General features: G+C 48.3%; 1 protein-coding gene across 1 annotated transcript; it reads left to right on the top strand.

Moving 5' to 3' along the window:
* The first annotated feature begins 428 nt into the window (after window positions 1-428).
* LOC122384340 (B-cell receptor CD22-like) lies at window positions 429-17292 on the top strand. The gene is made up of 16 exons (XM_043371664.1): window positions 429-594; window positions 1287-1437; window positions 1702-1862; window positions 3176-3295; window positions 3571-3780; window positions 4334-4482; window positions 4858-5014; window positions 5531-5649; window positions 6805-6958; window positions 7138-7314; window positions 11813-11935; window positions 12300-12462; window positions 12686-12813; window positions 15922-16128; window positions 16324-16577; window positions 17050-17292. Exons 1-16 carry the CDS (start codon window positions 477-479, stop codon window positions 17290-17292), a joined length of 2634 nt encoding a protein of 877 aa, XP_043227599.1. The 5' UTR covers window positions 429-476.
* The last annotated feature ends 464 nt before the right edge of the window (window positions 17293-17756 follow it).

Below are 17756 nucleotides of genomic sequence, written 5' to 3'. Positions count from 1 at the left end.
GGCCGTTGAAATGGCACCGGTCGCAGCTGCCGCGCCGATCTGCGGAGATCGTTTGGGGTGCCGACATGGCCCATGGCGTGTGTTTGGGCCGCTGAGGAGGCAGAAGGGCCGCCGCGCGAGCGCGGGCGAGCGGTGCTCGGCAGAGAGCGAAGTGCCTGGTGGAGGAAGCAGTAGTGTCTCACTAGATCGACAGGACAGAGAGGGACCGACGGAGTGCAAGAAAGAGCAGATCGAAAAACGGTGGACTGGTTGGTGACATGGCTCTCACCAGGCGGAACTAGTGATTGGTGATTACCGAACGCTGTAGTGACTGGTGTCGCGGTGATTACCGAACGCTGTAGTGATTGGTGACACGCTGACCGACCTCTGAGAGCGGGTGGTGAGCGCCAGCGGCCGGCGGGCCGCCGCTGAAGAGGTGATTGGTCGCCGCCCGTCCGGACGTCACCCCGTGTGATGGAGCAGCCGGCTGATGCCATATGACGTCGCACGGAAGTTCGCAGTCGCGTGGGATCCGACTCCCATTCATCTGGAACGGGCCGATGGGGAGCGGCGCGCTGCTGGTGGCCCTCATTAGCGCGGCGATTTGCCTACAAGGTAGGTCAGTAGGTGGCACATGGAATATTCCCAGCACATCTACGTAACTTATACCGAGACCTTTCAAGCAAGCGTGAGTATGTGCTGATAACCCAGCCCAACGCTCTGAGCACCCAGTGGAGGCAATGCAATGAATCAGCTACTGAAAAATTGATATCACTGGCATTTACACCATCACACCACTATATATCTGATGACGTGAGGACTCTGTCATGTGTAGTGAGCTGGCGATCAGCAACGACTCTGCAGAAAATGATCTGATAAACGAATGATACCTTGCCGATAAACTTGTTTTATGCGCTTATTATGTATGATTTTGACAAGCGCGTCAACATAAACGATTAACTGAACGCTGACGATTATGTAGATAGATTCACACTCTGTTGAAAGGTGCATCGCTTCTCGCAAAGAGCTCCGCTTCAACGCATCTCGTATTTAAAAGTGCAGCCATTTCCCAGATAAAATGGTGAGATATGGGGACGATGACTCAGAGTATCTTTAAAACCATTTACGCAGAAACAGGTTCCCTTGAATTACGAATCATTCTTATTAAATTAATCACAGTAGTCTCATCTGAATAATTCAGGTCTCAGGCACACATTCAATAGCAGAATGTGCCGGTTTCATTTCTTTGATAAAAAACCGACTGTGAAGCCCCATCAACCCACGTGCCTGCGTCATTGTGTCCCCAGCGGTCGCTTTCGACGGCCTCCCGCACACCATTGACGCGGAGGAGGGGACAGATGTCCGGATCCCGTGTCCGCAGTTCCGGGAAATACAGCACCCGCGTGGGATCCGTCTCGTGCTCTGGTTCAGAGAAAATGAGAACAATCCTATTACCAGGTGAGTGCGACAAGCAGTGATAAACAGCACGGTTCAGGGCCGTTTGACAGCATGTGAATTGAAAGGGATTAAAAAAATTGATGCGTGCATTCTGTTTTTTTTTTAGATTGGAGCATCTGATTGCTCCGCCATATCACACATTGCTGCTTCAAGCGCGTAGTTAATATCGGATTATTATTTTGCGGCGGTCCAGTGCAGCGCGGAGCGCAGAAACAGATCATTAGCACATCAAAGCTGACTGTGGGACCCTTTTACGTTGGCCAGTTTCGACGGTCGCGGTCGGTCACGGCCTGGCGAGCTGGCCGCGGGAGACCCTGACCTCCGGCTGACCCGTGTGACCCTGGGTCACAGCGGCCGGTACCGGTGTCGGGTAGACGCGGAGGATGACCCGACGGAGGTCAGCTGGGTCCAGCTGACCGTGCACGGTGGGTTTAGAGGGGGAGGGGAGAGGGACGCTGGCGGGAGGTGTGCTATCCCACAGTTGACGGCTATAACGCCTGTGTAGCTTTTTAAAGCCAGTTAAATAATTGGCTGTTTATCTGAGAATCTGTGAGACGATACCTTTGGGTATCGAGGCATGTATACGGGGATTGGAGTGACTCGAAATATGTATTTAACCCTCGCCTGTATTGGCGTTTTGCCAGCCGCGAACGTTTAAGGGGGAAGGGGTCCGTTGCCCCCCTCGCCGTTTCGTCCCCGATCAAGCTAGAGCTTCGCGAAAAACGAGCGTGTTGCCCGTGACGAGAGGAAGCCGATGATACCCAATGTTAAGGTCCTAGGTCATTGGTTGACCTTCCAGGTCAGGTCAATGAACCAAAAGTCGGAAAAATCGGGACATTGTTAGAACGTCGTAAAGTTTGACTGCTATGGAGTTTTTTTCGGGGTGCTGTTCGTGTTCACGAATATCATGTTAGTTTTAATCACAGATGATGTCTTCATGCATTTATGCCAGGTTGTGCCAGGTCAGGTCAGGTCAACCAATAGGGGTTTTGCCGGGTATTCGTAGTAGGCGTAAACCGCCTCTGACGCTCTTCTAACATGTTACGACGGCACCAAAACTACTGCGTAAATGTTCAAATGGTTGCTAAATTCGAATTCAGCTCCAAAAAGTAGTAAAGAAAGATGTAAATCTCGAAAAAGTGGACGGAGGTCATAAAAGGTCAATGACCTGACCTGACCTTCAGGTGACCTTGACACCCACCCTAATGCATGGGAGCAGCATCATATCCCAGGTTTGAACGCTTGAAACCACGAAAAGACGCGCGGCTAATGCGAGCCGACATACCCCGAATCGCAATTCCGGCCAAACATGGTCTCGAAGAGTAGAACACAGGTCAAAGGTCATTTAAGCCAGGGTCATGAATTTTGAGGGTAATTGAATAACGCGAGGGTACTGAAAGTTCCGTTGCGATCAGCCGCTTTCTACGCGAGTTATTCGCGAAAAACGAGGGGTGGGCCATTCGACGCCCACCCCCCCCCCCCCCGCTCCTCATATACGGGCTAGGGTTACCAAAGCATTCGCTCTCAAGTTAAAAACAATTTTCTGTGAACGACTTTGAACAAAGGTTGGAAACGATTTACTGGAAAATTTTGCCGCATGTGTGATAAACTTTTACTTTACTACGGAATCAGGGATAGTTACGCGCCGGGAACAATACCTACTTTCTATAACTGATGTTCTTGAGCTAACTCCATCCAGACTTCTTGAAATCCTATGAGTTGGTGCGATTATTCACAGAAACACCGGCCGTCCCGTCTCTGAAGATCCTTGGACAGTATCATGACGAGCTCAACCCCACAGGAGAAATGTCCACGGTGGAATACGAAACAGCTCGACTTATTTGTCAGCTGGCAAATGGTGAGATAAAGACGACGCGAATCTGATTGGAAGAGACTGTGACTTTGAAAAATGATATTTTGCACTGCAGTTGCAGTTCGCTGCTGCCTTTTATTAAGGGTAGACATGTGCCTGATAATTGCATGCACTGATCCTCACCTATTCATCTTTTTTTTATAAACGGTTTAGCTGATATGACAATAGATGTGAAAATAGATAGAGTGCTTAGGTACTGCTTATATGCAAGATTATAAAACACAACTGTTCAAAGAAGGTCGCTTCTGCCATTGCGGCAGGAGGAGGCCAGACCTGGAACATCGCCTGGCTGATACGCCGACCGGGAGAGAAGGAACAGCTTCTTTCATCGGAAACGAGCAGGGACAACCCGTCTGAGCAGAAACTCGACTACAACGTCACTAGGAGCGATGACAGCGCCGCCCTGGTGTGCAGGGCAGGAACTGCAGCGGGGGAGAGCGTCAGCGCCGAGGTGTCACTCCGAGTTTCCTGTGAGTGCTGCCAACTGCAAGTGGCATTCTGACGGTTTAGAGCAGTCAAAATATCGCCGTCACTACTGCTAGTTAGCTATGTAAGGCTGCTACTGATATACTACATAGTAGGTCACCTGATAGAACGTGATTTATACATATATGATCACTATTTAATTTCAATAGCTTTTTATATATCGGTTGTAGGTAATCGCCCATTCCTATCGTTCCAGAAACAAGTCTTAAAAGAAGTTTACTCTGTGATTTTCTAGATAATCAATACCGGACTTTGCTTCTGACATACCAGACCTATTGCCAGACTGGACCTGTCTGACGGATACCGTTGTCAAGCATACCAAACAAAACAAATAGGTAGGTATTCATTGCTTGACTCACGTGTCAATAAACCCCCACTCTCCCTCCCTCCCTCCCTCTCTCTCTCTCTCTCTCTCTCTCTCTCTCTCTCTCTCTCTCTCTCTCTCTCTCAATCTCTCCCTTCCCCCTCTCTCTCTCTCACTTTCTCTCTCTATCTCTCCCTCCCTCCCTCCCTCCCTCCCTCTCTCCGCTCCTGCAGACGGACCCGACTCTGTGACGCTGCGCTGTGAGCCGGACGCCGTCGCCGCCGGCAGTGAGGTCACGTGTGCCTGTCACGTGCTCCCCGGATGGACGGGATACAAAGTCACGTGGCTCTGGGGTGCGACATTCGTCGCAGATGAGCACCAGGTGGGCAGAAGCATATTTTTAGATTTGAATAGCCAGGCGTTTTCTAATGGATGAGATGGCAGTGACTTAGAAAATAATACACAGAAGACTTTCATTTATTCAATTTGATTTTTTAGGGAAATATCTAATACCTACCTGCTTAGGTTCATAAGCAAAATGACTATATTTCGGATTTCATCCTTCTCTTCACAAACTACATGCAAGAACACCCGTAATTAATGCGAAATGTCAGAAAACTCTTCTATATTAGATAATATCCCCATGTTCCGTTTTTATCGTAGGTATAGTTGAAGGCCAGCTCGTAGTTCCTGAGCGCAATCCGCTGTCGGTGGGCCATAGATCCCCCTGCCAACAAACAACTCACGGATATTTCAGTCAACTGCGCTGACGTCACATCACCTCCCCGAGAAGACGTCACATCAGCTGACGAGGGTGACGTCACCGGACGATGACGGACGTCAGGTGACATGTTCGGTGACGAACCCCGTCAGCGGCCAGGAACGGCGAGCGAACTCCACCATTGGCGTGCAGTGTGAGTGTGCTTTTATAAATCACAGCGAGTGGTTGGCAAAAGGATGTCGGTCAAAATTTCCCAAATTTCGCAAAATCGAGATACCAGTTTGATAGCTACGTGTATTTGCAGTCCACTCATGTAAGGAAAGTGGATCTAGCTCATAAACTGAGCTCTTGAGAGCGTTTGCCGTAATTCAATATTATGCATAAAAATCGGCCGACATGACGTCACTCGGACGTAATTTCCGGCCAAACTATAGTAGCTAGAAAATTGAACTTTTACCAGAAGGTGTCAAATTGATGCCGCTGAGGGTGCCGCAAGTTTCGTGTGGATTTGCCAAATGTTTTAGAAGATATTGCCGAAAAACGGGAGGGAGGCTCTGTAGAGTCCCCCCCCCCCCTCCCCCAGTAATGCGCGGGTTAAAAGAAAATGTAAGTCAGACTCGGAAAGCAGTTGCCAGTTGCGCCAGTTTAACATAGAACTCAATGTGATAAGTCACTCGCAATGTAAAACTGCCGCCATATCCCATTTCAGACGCCCCAAAGGCGATTCTCTCGGGGCCCTCGTCCGAGCTAGTGGAAGGCAACGACGCTCACTTTTCCTGCTTCGTTCGAGCTCAACCTTCAGCACAGTTTACCTTCTGGCTTCATAACGTGAGTTCCTGGAACGGGGAGATAAACAACTCGATATTATTTCCACTGGGAAATCTTCTCGTGATTACTATACAAATTCCACAAGATACACAATATCCCACAGGTGTGGGTGAAGATGTAAGGACTTAATTGTACCCGACAAACACTTTTTGTTGTTGCTAGAGCATTGCGTTTGAACACAGCTTTTCATTAATTAATTCATTAATATGCATCCAGCATCAAGCACACACACTTAATGACCTCAAAGGAAACATCAACAGCTTGTGATTATTTTTGGCAGAAGTTGGTAAAAAGATAAAAGAAAGCTGCGGTTCGGGTCACTTACCATTAAATGTCATTGGTATGTTTCTAACTATGCATCTGCGAAGAAGCACCTAGAGCATGCGGATGGGCATATGCACATAGTTTCTAAAACAGACTCGTGGTCCCTGGTTTCCACTTCCTGATGGTCGCAAGCGATGGAGGATTGCGATGTAGCACGTAATGCGATACATCTAATATGCACTTGCGTGCCTGTTACCCAGTTAGCCCGAGACGCCTGTGATGTACTAGCACTAAGGACTGACGTACAACGTGACTTTTGGAGAGCCTCCGAAACAAAGCGTGACCGGGTGAGGCTTATATAACGCACCGAGTGTGCCGTCTCCTCCAGCGGCCATCAAAGCGAGGCTGCCACATAGTGCGGTCACCGGGACCTTTACACTTTCAAAGAGAACCGGAGGACCCGGCCGCGATTTTGTTTTAATCAAACCGAAATGACACCTTTGTGGTGATTACAGGGTTCCGTGTAGTCATCGTGACGAGGCGTTTGAAGCTGCTTCACTCTTATGTTATTATCAGGGGTCCCACGGAGCCGGGAGCGACACGACGCGACTCAGAGCTGATTATTTATGTCAGCTTCCTCAATACATTTCTGACTGTAATCTCTGTCTGGAACGTCGAACCACTATGCATGAATACGGAGCACTCCAGGAGCAGACGACTGTCACGACTTATTCAAATTCTGTTCACAATGTTTCTTATCTACTTGTCACTATACATATATTCTGTGCAGTAATCAAGATAGTTCGTATATGCTCAGGAGTCAGGGGCATGGTAAATAGTCATGAGTTATGACCCCATTGGACCGGAGGCTGACCTATCCTCTCCACTCAGGACAGGCAGCTGGTGTCCAGCGATCGCATTGTGGCCGGACCGCAGCTTCTCATCATCAAGAACCTCACTCCTAACGATACAGGACGGTACGCCTGCTTCGCCAACAACACCCTGGGGGCAGGGCTCAGCAACACTGTGAACCTCGAGCTAAAGTGTGAGTAAAGTGATGACGTCACGAGTAAACAAGATGAGCAGCTGAAGTTACAGTGAATGATGCCTGTTACATAAAATACAACATTATGACCGAATTGAAGAGCTGTTGTCCAGCCTTCCCTGACACACGCATACACAAAATAACTCAGCAGTTGACCGGTTGTCGCCATATATCCTCAGACGCTCCGGTCTGCCGGTCCGAGGCGGTACTGCGGCAGTTCGCGGCGCCCTCCCGCGTCACATTTGTCAGCTGCAGGGTACGCGCTCAGCCGCGTCCTTCTCAGTTCCACTGGGAGCTGCAGCCGGCTAACGGAGGCCCAACGCGCACCCTCCTTCGGTCAGCGCACTCCGATAAAGGTGGGGGCACACCGCGCCTTGATGAGGTAATGATAAGGTGAGTTGACACTAGCTTTGGTAAAAACTAAGCTAGTCTGGCAGTAGCGATTTAACCGCGTTTTGTGCATTTCCGAAAATCAGGTGAGGGTAACAGCAGCCAGAAACGTTATTAACCCATTTATGCCCAGGAATATTGACTATCATGAAAATCGACGAAATCAAAATATGTTATGCTCCTACCAGGGCCTTGCATGGAATCGAAAATAATTTTTGCCTGCAGCAAAAGTTTTTCGAGAAAAACGTAAAAAACATGCGTTGCGAAATCGCAACGAAGGGCACACCGGGCGCCATCAGCGTTGCGAAAACGCAACGACGGGCACATCAGACGGACATAAAGTACACTGAACTGCCGTATATGCTAATATGTTTTGACAAAACATCAATCAACTGTTGACAACTATTGCTTGAAAATACGGAACCCACATCCGTCATGCTCTATAACCCACTAAGAGCCTCAGTGCGGAAGTATAACTTCATGATTCGCGAACGGGGAGATGGCAACACGGTCATTATCAACCATTTACGTTGTCCATTGCTGTTCATTTAAAGTTGTGGTCGACACGTATCCAGGGTGATGCTTTCTTTTTGGAAGCTAGACAGAGCCATTACCCCCACCTATCAGACGCCACACTGAATACGGGAGTAAACCAGTGCCTCACGTATGCGCGTATATCCGCAATCATTGTTAACCACCCTCCTAGGAGTAAAGTTAAATTCCATTGCAGGTTAGTCGTACCCACTTTCAGCAAAAAGAAAAAAAGGACCGATCCGGCCCTAACAAATTACCCGCGTAAGGCGTAGCGCATCACGACAAATCGACTCCCAGTTAATCATGTTTACACCTAATCCAAAATTTTCATGGCCCCACTCTCAGCGACCTTCACGTGTAACCTCTTTCTCGAGACAATGCCAGGAGAATGGTGATTCGACGTCAATCCGTCCTTTCCATCTTCAGGATAGTTGAATCCTCCTCCACGCCCCAACCCCCTGTTCCGGGCTGGACCGCGGTTGCCGCGGCAACGTCTATCGCAATCGGGCAGCTCACATAGGAGCGCGCCTGTAGCCGGGTGCAGTGAGTGCTTGGGAGGGGGAAGGGGTGGGTCATGGGTGGCCTGCCCACTGGCTGGGCTCAGTCTCCAGTCTACGATTAACCGTGTCCGGTCAGACAAATGTCTCCCCTAATTCCAATAATCCTGCTAGCTCTAAAAATGGTCTGATTAGATAAAAAGCCTATCAAAGTAAGAAAACAAGCGTATGCTCCACATCAAGCAGCTTGAATCTATGCGAGTTATGAATCCTAAAAATTAGTATTTTCCCAGGTCCGCCCTCATTTCCCCTGCCGAAGGGCTCAGCTACCCCCAGAGGGGGCCTATCCCACTATTTGCCAGCCCTCAGTTATCTTTTCTAACTTAAATGTTGGTAGTCCGCAGATTCTATCCAGAGAATGGCGATGCCTATCTGTCGCCTGATACCAGAATACATCCCCGTTATTCATTATATATGATATGCACAATGTACATAGTAGATCCAATTTCCAAAGGACCTAATTATCTCTCAGCTCCGTCAGCATCGCCGACCATTTGATGCATGGGTCCTTTTCTTACCATGCGATTTTCAGATGCATGGGAACACATTGCTTAGTGAACGAACAGCCCGAGGCCGATAATCTGCGAGATAAAAAGAAAGGAGTGTTTGTGGCTGTTTGAGCCAGCAAATATGAAATGTGTCGCAACATTTTACGTGCGAACGCACCTTGCACTTAACATACCTATACACTTCCCACATGGCATAGGCGGCGGAGCGGGGGGAGGAACGCACCGTGCCCCCCTTGATTTTGCCATTTTAACATTATCCCTATAGACGTTGCATGGAAATGGAAATGGAAAGAATGGGACCAAAAGTCGGCAGTGCCCCCCCCCCCCCTTAATCGAAGATGTTCCGCCGCTACAGCCTCATGGCATACAAAATGAGAGAGAGAGAGAAAGAAGAAAGAGAGAGAGAGAGAGAGAGAAAGAGAGAGGGAGAGGGAGGGAGAGAGTTGGGGAACGAGGAGGAGAGGGAGGAAGATGGGGGAGAGAATGAGAGAACCCACAGCGTATCACGAGTGAAGTCTATTGCTGATATTCATGCTTCCGCTACCCTGCCAATGTGCCCATCGTTGCGTTTTCGCAACACCGCTGTCTTTCCGATGTGCCCTTCGTTGCGTTCCCGCAACGCGACCGTAGTCATATTTGAAAATAGTCACAAACCCTTTTTGTAGCATTATTTCTTAACAAAATGCATATCTACGCTATTGTAGGGACTCTGCAGAATATGTTTACACAATGTTCATTATGATATTATTAAGCACTTAGCCTACTTATCTTGGTTTTCGTGACGTCATCACTCACAAAACCTTCAACTTCCCTCTGGGAGCTCTAGGCAGTACCTTACCGGCCGCACAGACTTGTAACTGCGTAGCATCATGCGCACAACCATACTACACACGCTGAAACTTGTCTCATCGGTTAGTCTCTTTTACACACTTCTCAAGCTTCGATCACGTCGACGCTTGCTTGCGTTGCGAAAACGCAACGAAGGGCGTAAATGGGTTAAGTTAGAACGATATCCATCGATCAAGGTCAAAGATCTTTCCCATAACTCAGTCATCCGTAAAATTAGGAAATTAAAACAACTGGACCAAAGCAATAGCGAAACTATTTCTGGCAAGAAGGAAAAGCGTAATTCTTGCACCATTGCAACATGATTACCTACAGATAAGACTGAAATAATTCTATTCAGGAATACATATATGTTAAAATGCTGAATGAGATTACAACGTCCAACGTTGCCCACACTGATTAACCGCGCCCTGCTGGGTGGGGGTGGGGGGGGGGGGTGTTTGAACACCCCCCCTTGTGGTTTTTCGCGAATATCTCAAAAACGGCGGCGCGGAACGCCGCCGTTTTTGGTACACCTTATCATACATCAATTCTACACATGTTGTGAAAATTTCAGACCAAGGTCATTCAAGGTCAGGTCACCAGGTCACTTGAAGTGACCTCACCTCATAAAAAGTTTCAATGTCTGTCATAGCTACACCGAGTGACCGATCGCTTTGAAACTTTCAGCGATTGCTAAGAGCAATAGGCATGTACAAAATGTATATCTCAGAATTTTGATATCGATGACCTAAGGTCAGGTCAATTTTGCGACCTCCCCAAATTATAAGTCAATGGGAGAAAATAGAAATGCGCCTCTTTTGGACGAAAGACATTATAAACACTCCCAAATACTGAATTACAAGTGGTTTAGACACACTGAACATGAAAATGGTGTCCGTGACCCCTGTTTATGCCCTGAGGTCATCTTAGGTCACGAATGGTATCTAACAGTTTTTCGCAAATAACTTTTGATAGAGGCATGCTAGAGCGATGAAAACGCCTTATATGTGTTCAGCTCGACGATACGGATCGACTGATATGCAACATGACCCTTTCCGGTCAGGACATGACCTTGACCTGAGGTCAAATTTTCAAGTTGATCTTTCAAGGTCAAGTTATAGTTCATTCGATGCGTCTTGACGATAGGAACACGATGCCGGTAAAAGTAAGCTCGTACAAGGCTTGGGTCAAAAATTACTGCAGAAAAACTGTTTCCGAAAAAATCGGCTATTTTTGCAGTTTTTACCCCCTGCAGGCAAAACCGTTGACGTTAGATCAAATCTGAGAAAATTACTCAGAAAGGGCGTTAATAGGGCTATCGAATGCGCTTTTCCGCGGCGCTGTAGCTCTATTGGTCCCCGAGTTATGCGTTGGCTTCTTGGAAATTGTCGACATTCGACCTGGAAAACGGCGAAATTTTGCCTTCAATGACCTCTGGTGACCTGACCTTTGACCTGACAAAAAAATTGACCAATGTGATTTCCTCATTATTTTTGACGCTCTTTCGAACGCCGCCTTCCGCGTATCGCTACGTGGCCCAGGAGCCGAGTTAGAAGGGGGGGTGTTCAAACACCCCCCCCCAGCAGGGCGTGGAAATCCAGGACCCCCAGCCGGGCGCGGGTTAACACGAGGCTATATAACTTTCTTCGACCACCGGTGGACCAGGGAAGAAGCATTGGACGCTACGGGAACGGTCATGCCTCAAACAACTTTCCCTAAATAGAAGTTCTCGGAGTTCGCTTGCTTACTCGTTGCCAGGTAGTTCAATGCAAACTTTACCTCATAAAAATGTTTTCTTCATTAAAAGATATCGTTTTCATCCACTTTGGAAGCTACGGGGATCCGCCAGTGCCCAGCATATACACAAGGTTCACTTTGAACACACCAAGGTAAACATGTTCAAACGTAATATGCATATTGCATAGGTATGCAAAACAGTTCTTCATAACAAACAGCACAGCCCACACATGTAACCTCATAGTTCACACAGTGTGGCCGTACCCGGATTTGAGCCCGTGACCTTCCCTTCGGTACAGGTCACAGCAGCGTGTTACAGTGGACGCCCACGGCAGGAACCGACTATGGCAGACTGCTGTGTCGGGCCACCAACTCGCTGGGTCGACAACTGGAGCCGTGTCGGGTCGACCTGGTGCCCCCGGGTGAGTTACAGCTGACAGGGGGGGGGGGACACGGAACACTGAGCTCAGTCACACACAGGAAATGGCCGGGTGGATGGAAGTGCCACGAAGTCGAGTGGTTTGTGGCATGATTGTGCGGTGCTATGATAAATTATAAGGAAGAAAAGCGGGTTAGAAAGGATGATTTATTCCCAAACATTGAGTTATTCCAAGAGAATTCCGATATGGCCGTCGTTGTTTGACTCAAATGCATCAATTGACTGTTGCCAGTATGTACATATACTGACCATTGAAGGTAATGCTGATGGACGTCTCCCGGATATTCAGCGCCCCAGGTAACAATCGGTGATCTGAAGCTATGGTGACGGCGGATCTTTATTTTCAGAACGGCCGGATCCCGTGCACAACTGCACCGTGTCACTGTCAGAGGCTGTCATCAGCTGCACACCCGGACCTGACGGAGGAATGGCCAACTGGTACACCCTCTGGCTGTACGGACCGAACGAACAACTAGTCGGAAACTGGACTGAAAATCAGCCACACTTTATGTAAGTCGCCTGTTCAAGAGAACAAAAAAAAAAAAAAAACGTTCGAGATTCATCACCGCATGACAATATCACAAAATGCGTCTTTTTATCAGAGTGTTCACCTCATGTGCTATGCCGTATTTAGCAATCCATAAACGAGTGTTAATGACTTCTATCATTTGACTACATGTAGCAATATCGTAAGTTCATCGCGAACCTCGATTGTGCTGTTTTCTGTTTTCAGCGTCCCTGTGAGTTCCCTGCCGCCCGGTCAGTACAGGGCAGAGGTCACAGCCGAGTCGCCGGCGGGTCGGAGCGAGACGACCAGCCTTCAGTTCCGTCCGCAGCCCAGCGTCGGCTCCCACACAGACGGTGCGTGCTTTATCTGCCACTCAACGGATAGAACAGTTCAGAGTGAGCATCAGAGAAAAAATGCAGACAGTTTATAGACTGTGTCATGGCCGCGAACAAGGGCAGAACTTAAGTAATTATTTATTTGAGGTGATTTGAGCGACTTGGGAAAAAACAGAACTGATTGTAGAGTCTCCGACGCTACTTGTGATGTAACTTAGCACATTCGATCATCTGAACAATTAATTAGCTGCTGATCTGATTGATCAGATGTTTGGCTAACGACCATCGATGCAACACGCGGCTCGAAGCCATTCACTCCCCGCAGCCGTTTTTCCAACTGCGGCGGGTGGTCAGACTGTACCGGCGCCATACGTGTACTGCGGCACAGCCTACCACTCCGCCGTGCCGCTAACACCGCGCTGCAGTCTCCCGCCAGGCGGAGTCATGGGCGTCAGGCAGGGGCGCGCGTGATGTTATGCTGTAGGTATTACGTTGTTCAAATACCACTTAGACAGTTATGAACAACGGAGCCAAACGAGTGTGACAGCTCTCCCCGGGGCACAGTGATGCAAATCAGTCGGGGAAACTGTGGTCAAATCTTCCATTTTTAGAAAGCCTTCCATTTTTGGAAGGATTTTCTATATATGGGTACGCACCTTCCAAAAATGGGTACGCTGACGACGTCATCGTACCCAAATATAGAAAATGTTGCGCATATGTTGGAACTTACCGATTTCCGCCGAACATGAGGCAAATGCGACTATCGCCCCTGGTCGCTTTCTATTCGCCATAGTGAAGTGTCCATAATCTAGCGTGGATGCCTAAATCCTAGCGTGGATGTATTTTAGGTAATTTTTCAAAGTAATGAGTCGTGGAAAATTGACAAAAATTGACCGACAAACGATGGTTTTATAAGACTTTATCAAACATTTTGTAAGCAAAAAGCATCAAAAACGAAAAGTAAATATCCTTAAAAGTACTTTAGTGACGGGCCATGCTTGTTCGATACCGCCGACTTTATTTACAGTGCGGAATTGTCTGGACAGAGTGCGGCGGTTTCGGGAGTGTAGTGGCGAGTAAAACTTGTATTTGTTGCCGTTTTCTGCATTTATTAGCATATTGTGTGGTTGATTTCAATTTTTAAGGCTTTTGCCAAACATTTGGGTGGAGGTCTCGTCATTTTTCAATGTTTTTTTCCGGAATATGGGACGAATTAAATAGGCGTTGCTGCGCCGTTTTTCGTGTTACTTTCTATCGAAGGAGCATGAATCTTCAATTTATATGAGGAATAGTAAGTTTAATTTAAACCATTTTTTGTCAGGGCTATAGCTGTGTTCCTCCTGGTTGGTTATTGACCAGCTGTTTTCTCTTCTGAATTTCTATGTGTCCTCTAGAAGTAGAAAAAGAGAGCAGTGCGCCAGGACACCATGCTATTATATCACTATGTACATTGACATAGCATGCCTGTATTACCAACACTAGCACTGCTGCTTCTCCTTATATCAATGATCATAAATGGCAAAATCAACTATTAATGTTACACATTTAAAAAGGCCGTAACTTAAATCAAAGAATGTGAATCACAGTTGGGAACACTGAGATTAGACCTTCCAATTTTGGAAGCCTTCCATTTTTGGAAAATGCATACCCATTTATGGAAGGTCCTTCCAAAAATGAAAGGCTTCCAAAAATAGAAGATTTGACCACAGTTTCCCCCACTGAAATGGGGTTCACGAGTGGCCATAAATACCCAAAAGTCAAGTTTAACAAATCGTGTTAATTGCGATATGGCCGAGTAGACAAATGTTTGGGGAATCTGAAATCACATGGTTTTCATGTTTTTGTCAAAAACGGCCTCGTGTATAATCGTCAGAAGTCGAGACATTTTCTAGGTCGTAAAATGACGGTCAGACACTCGCAAGTTGAAACGCCGCTGGTTTGCGTTCATTTCGTACAAATTGAAAAATTATGCATGGGAATGATCCCCAAAGCCTTCTGCTTCTAAGGCCGGTTCACAAAAAGCCGTATCTCATTCGCTTTGGCGGTAATCTGACTATTTATCATCATGTTGCAATCGCAGTTTTTTACTAAGAAAAAAATGCTTTCGTTTCACCTACAGCACTTAACACAGTGTGTGCCCGTTAGTCCACCATACCTTAGCCTTCCCTAATAATTTCTGAGTCGCATCGTGAAAGAATTAAGGCGCTAGCACAGGGCTGACCGGCGCTACAGAGGTTTTTGTCCGGGCGATCGGGTGCCGCAGTGGGCGGGTGGGTGCCGCCGCGCGGCGTCCGGGCGGCGCGGCGGCGCGGCCGCCCGCTGCGCCGCGGCACCCGGCCGTGCCGGACAAAAACCTCTGTAGCGCCGGTCAGCCCTGTGCTAGCGCCTTAATTCTTTCACGATGCGACTCAGAAATTATTAGGGAAGGCTAAGGTATGGTGGACTAACGGGCACACACTGTGTTAAGTGCTGTAGGTGAAACGAAAGCATTTTTTTCTTAGTAAAAAACTGCGATTGCAACATGATGATAAATAGTCAGATTACCGCCAAAGCGAATGAGATACGGCTTTTTGTGAACCGGCCTTAGAAGCAGAAGGCTTTGGGGATCATTCCCATGCATAATTTTTCAATTTGTACGAAATGAACGCAAACCAGCGGCGTTTCAACTTGCGAGTGTCTGACCGTCATTTTACGACCTAGAAAATGTCTCGACTTCTGACAATCCTACACGAGGCCGGTTTTGACAAAAACATTAAAATCATACTTTTTCAGACACCCCAAACATTTGCCTGACTGACCATATTACGATTTATTCGATTAAGTGAACTTGAATTTTGGGCCTTTTTCGTATTTATGGCCACTCGTGAACCCCATTTGCATCACTGTGCGGGGTCTTCGATAGAGGTCATGGAGAGACCTATAGCCTCGTGACGGAGGACGGACTGCGTGTCTTTGAAGCATGCCTTTAGTGCCACTGCCTACTGCCTACTCCATATAAAGTGTAGCCTACACTTTGTTGGTAAGATAGCAATGACTTCTTCACGCATAGTTTCAAAGTATTGAAATAATAAGCTGGGGAATAAAAACATGTGTTTGACTATCAAAGTTAATTTTCTACGTTTTCAGAGAGCGGCGAGTTCTCAGTGAACTCCTGGGTCCTGGGTGGCGCCATCTTCGCGCTGCTGGCCGTCGTCGCACTAGTGATTGTGTCCGTGCACGTCAGATGTCACTGTACGCCGATCAGCGACGTGGGCTCGTGCCGCAGCTCTCCCGATCGGTCGGAGCTGCTCAGGCAGCGCTCCTGTGCGCCGCAGCAGCAGCCCATCTACGCAGGTAAGGCGGCTGGAGACATGCGAGCCTGTAGCCTACCTATTTGCATCGACCGATAAACAAATCTTCTTGGAAATAGCTAACCAGCCTCATTGATCAAGGAAACCCTCGACTGTGCTAAGATAACCAGCTCAGAAGCTTTAGATACCTTGCTCATACAGCAGTTTGCGTTACTCGGTCTACTGTCCCGTCCCACAGAAGTACAGCGGAGGCGCTCGCCTCATCCGCCGCCCCCTCCGCCACGCCGACTGAGCTGCGACGAACCGGGACAGCCGCACTATTCAGGACACAGGACCAGTCGCAGCCGCACCCCCCAGCCACCAGAGCGGGGGTACCGGGAGCGGAGCCGCACCCCTCAGCCGCCGGAGCACACAGCCAACGGACGGGATCCGCTCCACAGGAGCAGCTCTCTTCTTCCGTCCCCCGTCCAGCGCGGACCCTCAGAGGACGCGGTCGGTCGGTGGCCGGGGGGACGCGGAGGGACCCTGCAGGTGGTGCGGGGTACGCACCGGACCCCAGTGCACCGGTGTCGGTCCTTACCAGTGCCCCCTCCCGTGGTGACCCAGCTGAGGGGACGGTCTGTGCAGCCAGCGGATTCACACACACTGCCCCGCAGAAGGGAGCAACAGGAGACGGCGAAAGCACAGGTGACTGCTTGCTGCTGGATAGTCAAACAGAGTAGACAGGGCAGGGGGAGAGTATCATGTTTTACAGTTGTAAAAGTGTTGAGAAAATATTTGTGCTGTATAAAATGTTTGCTGTTTAAACAAATATTTATCCGAGTTGAGGGCGAGTTTGTGTAATATTCGACATCATGCACTTATCCAGGCTTTTCGAATAAACGTAGTCTTGCCACCTTGATGCGCATAGCCCTTTAGACATATTGAGGATCCGTGAGTAACAATGCCTCTCTCCATTTGCCAGTGTCTGAGCCACAGCAGCGCGGACGTGCGACACGAGGACCCCGAGTCTGCCGTCCAGGTCCACCTACAGCCGCCCACACCGGCGTCCACCGCATCCACAACGTCCACCGTGGACGACCAGGCGGAGGTCCACACGCCCGAGGAGTCGGAGGAAGGGGCAGAGGACGCTTACCAAGACCTCCAAGACCCAGACACGGCCCCTGGAGGAGACGGAGACTGCAGACGAGCAAAGATGAGGCCTTAGAAGACGGAAAAAATGCAAACAAAAGCGCATATGTGAGGACTTCGCCGCAGCAACCGATGCAAAAGGAAAACTGATGAGAGTAATAATACAGTGTGCTATGGATGTTGGTGTATCAAATTTGGATGAACCGAAATAAGTTCCTTTTGCTGTCACCATCGGATACTGCTATCTGATTTGTTATACGGTATTGGTGTTGTTCCTCTAATTGCCTGCGATCAAACGGGTCTACTCTACGCTGATAGGAGACTGTTTTATGCCCACCAACCGTTACATGTGTGCCTGTGTTGTAAATGTTAGCATCCTAAGGCATCAAGTTCTGTAAATAAACCAGGAGATGACAATTATTGAAAACAACTGTCAAGAAGCAGTGTAAGTGATTTCACAGATTCAGACATTCAGTGATCGAGCCTTGTTTTGCAGTCACGTATAATGCAACCGAATTTCAGCCCACGCATTGATAACAA

The sequence above is a fragment of the Amphibalanus amphitrite genome, unplaced genomic scaffold (assembly GCF_019059575.1).
Source record: "Amphibalanus amphitrite isolate SeventyFive unplaced genomic scaffold, NRLGWU_Aamphi_draft 000186F_arrow, whole genome shotgun sequence".
NCBI classification, from domain to species: domain Eukaryota; kingdom Metazoa; phylum Arthropoda; class Thecostraca; order Balanomorpha; family Balanidae; genus Amphibalanus; species Amphibalanus amphitrite.
Note: the sequence above shows the minus strand (reverse complement) of the source record. Positions and strands in the feature narration are given on the sequence as shown.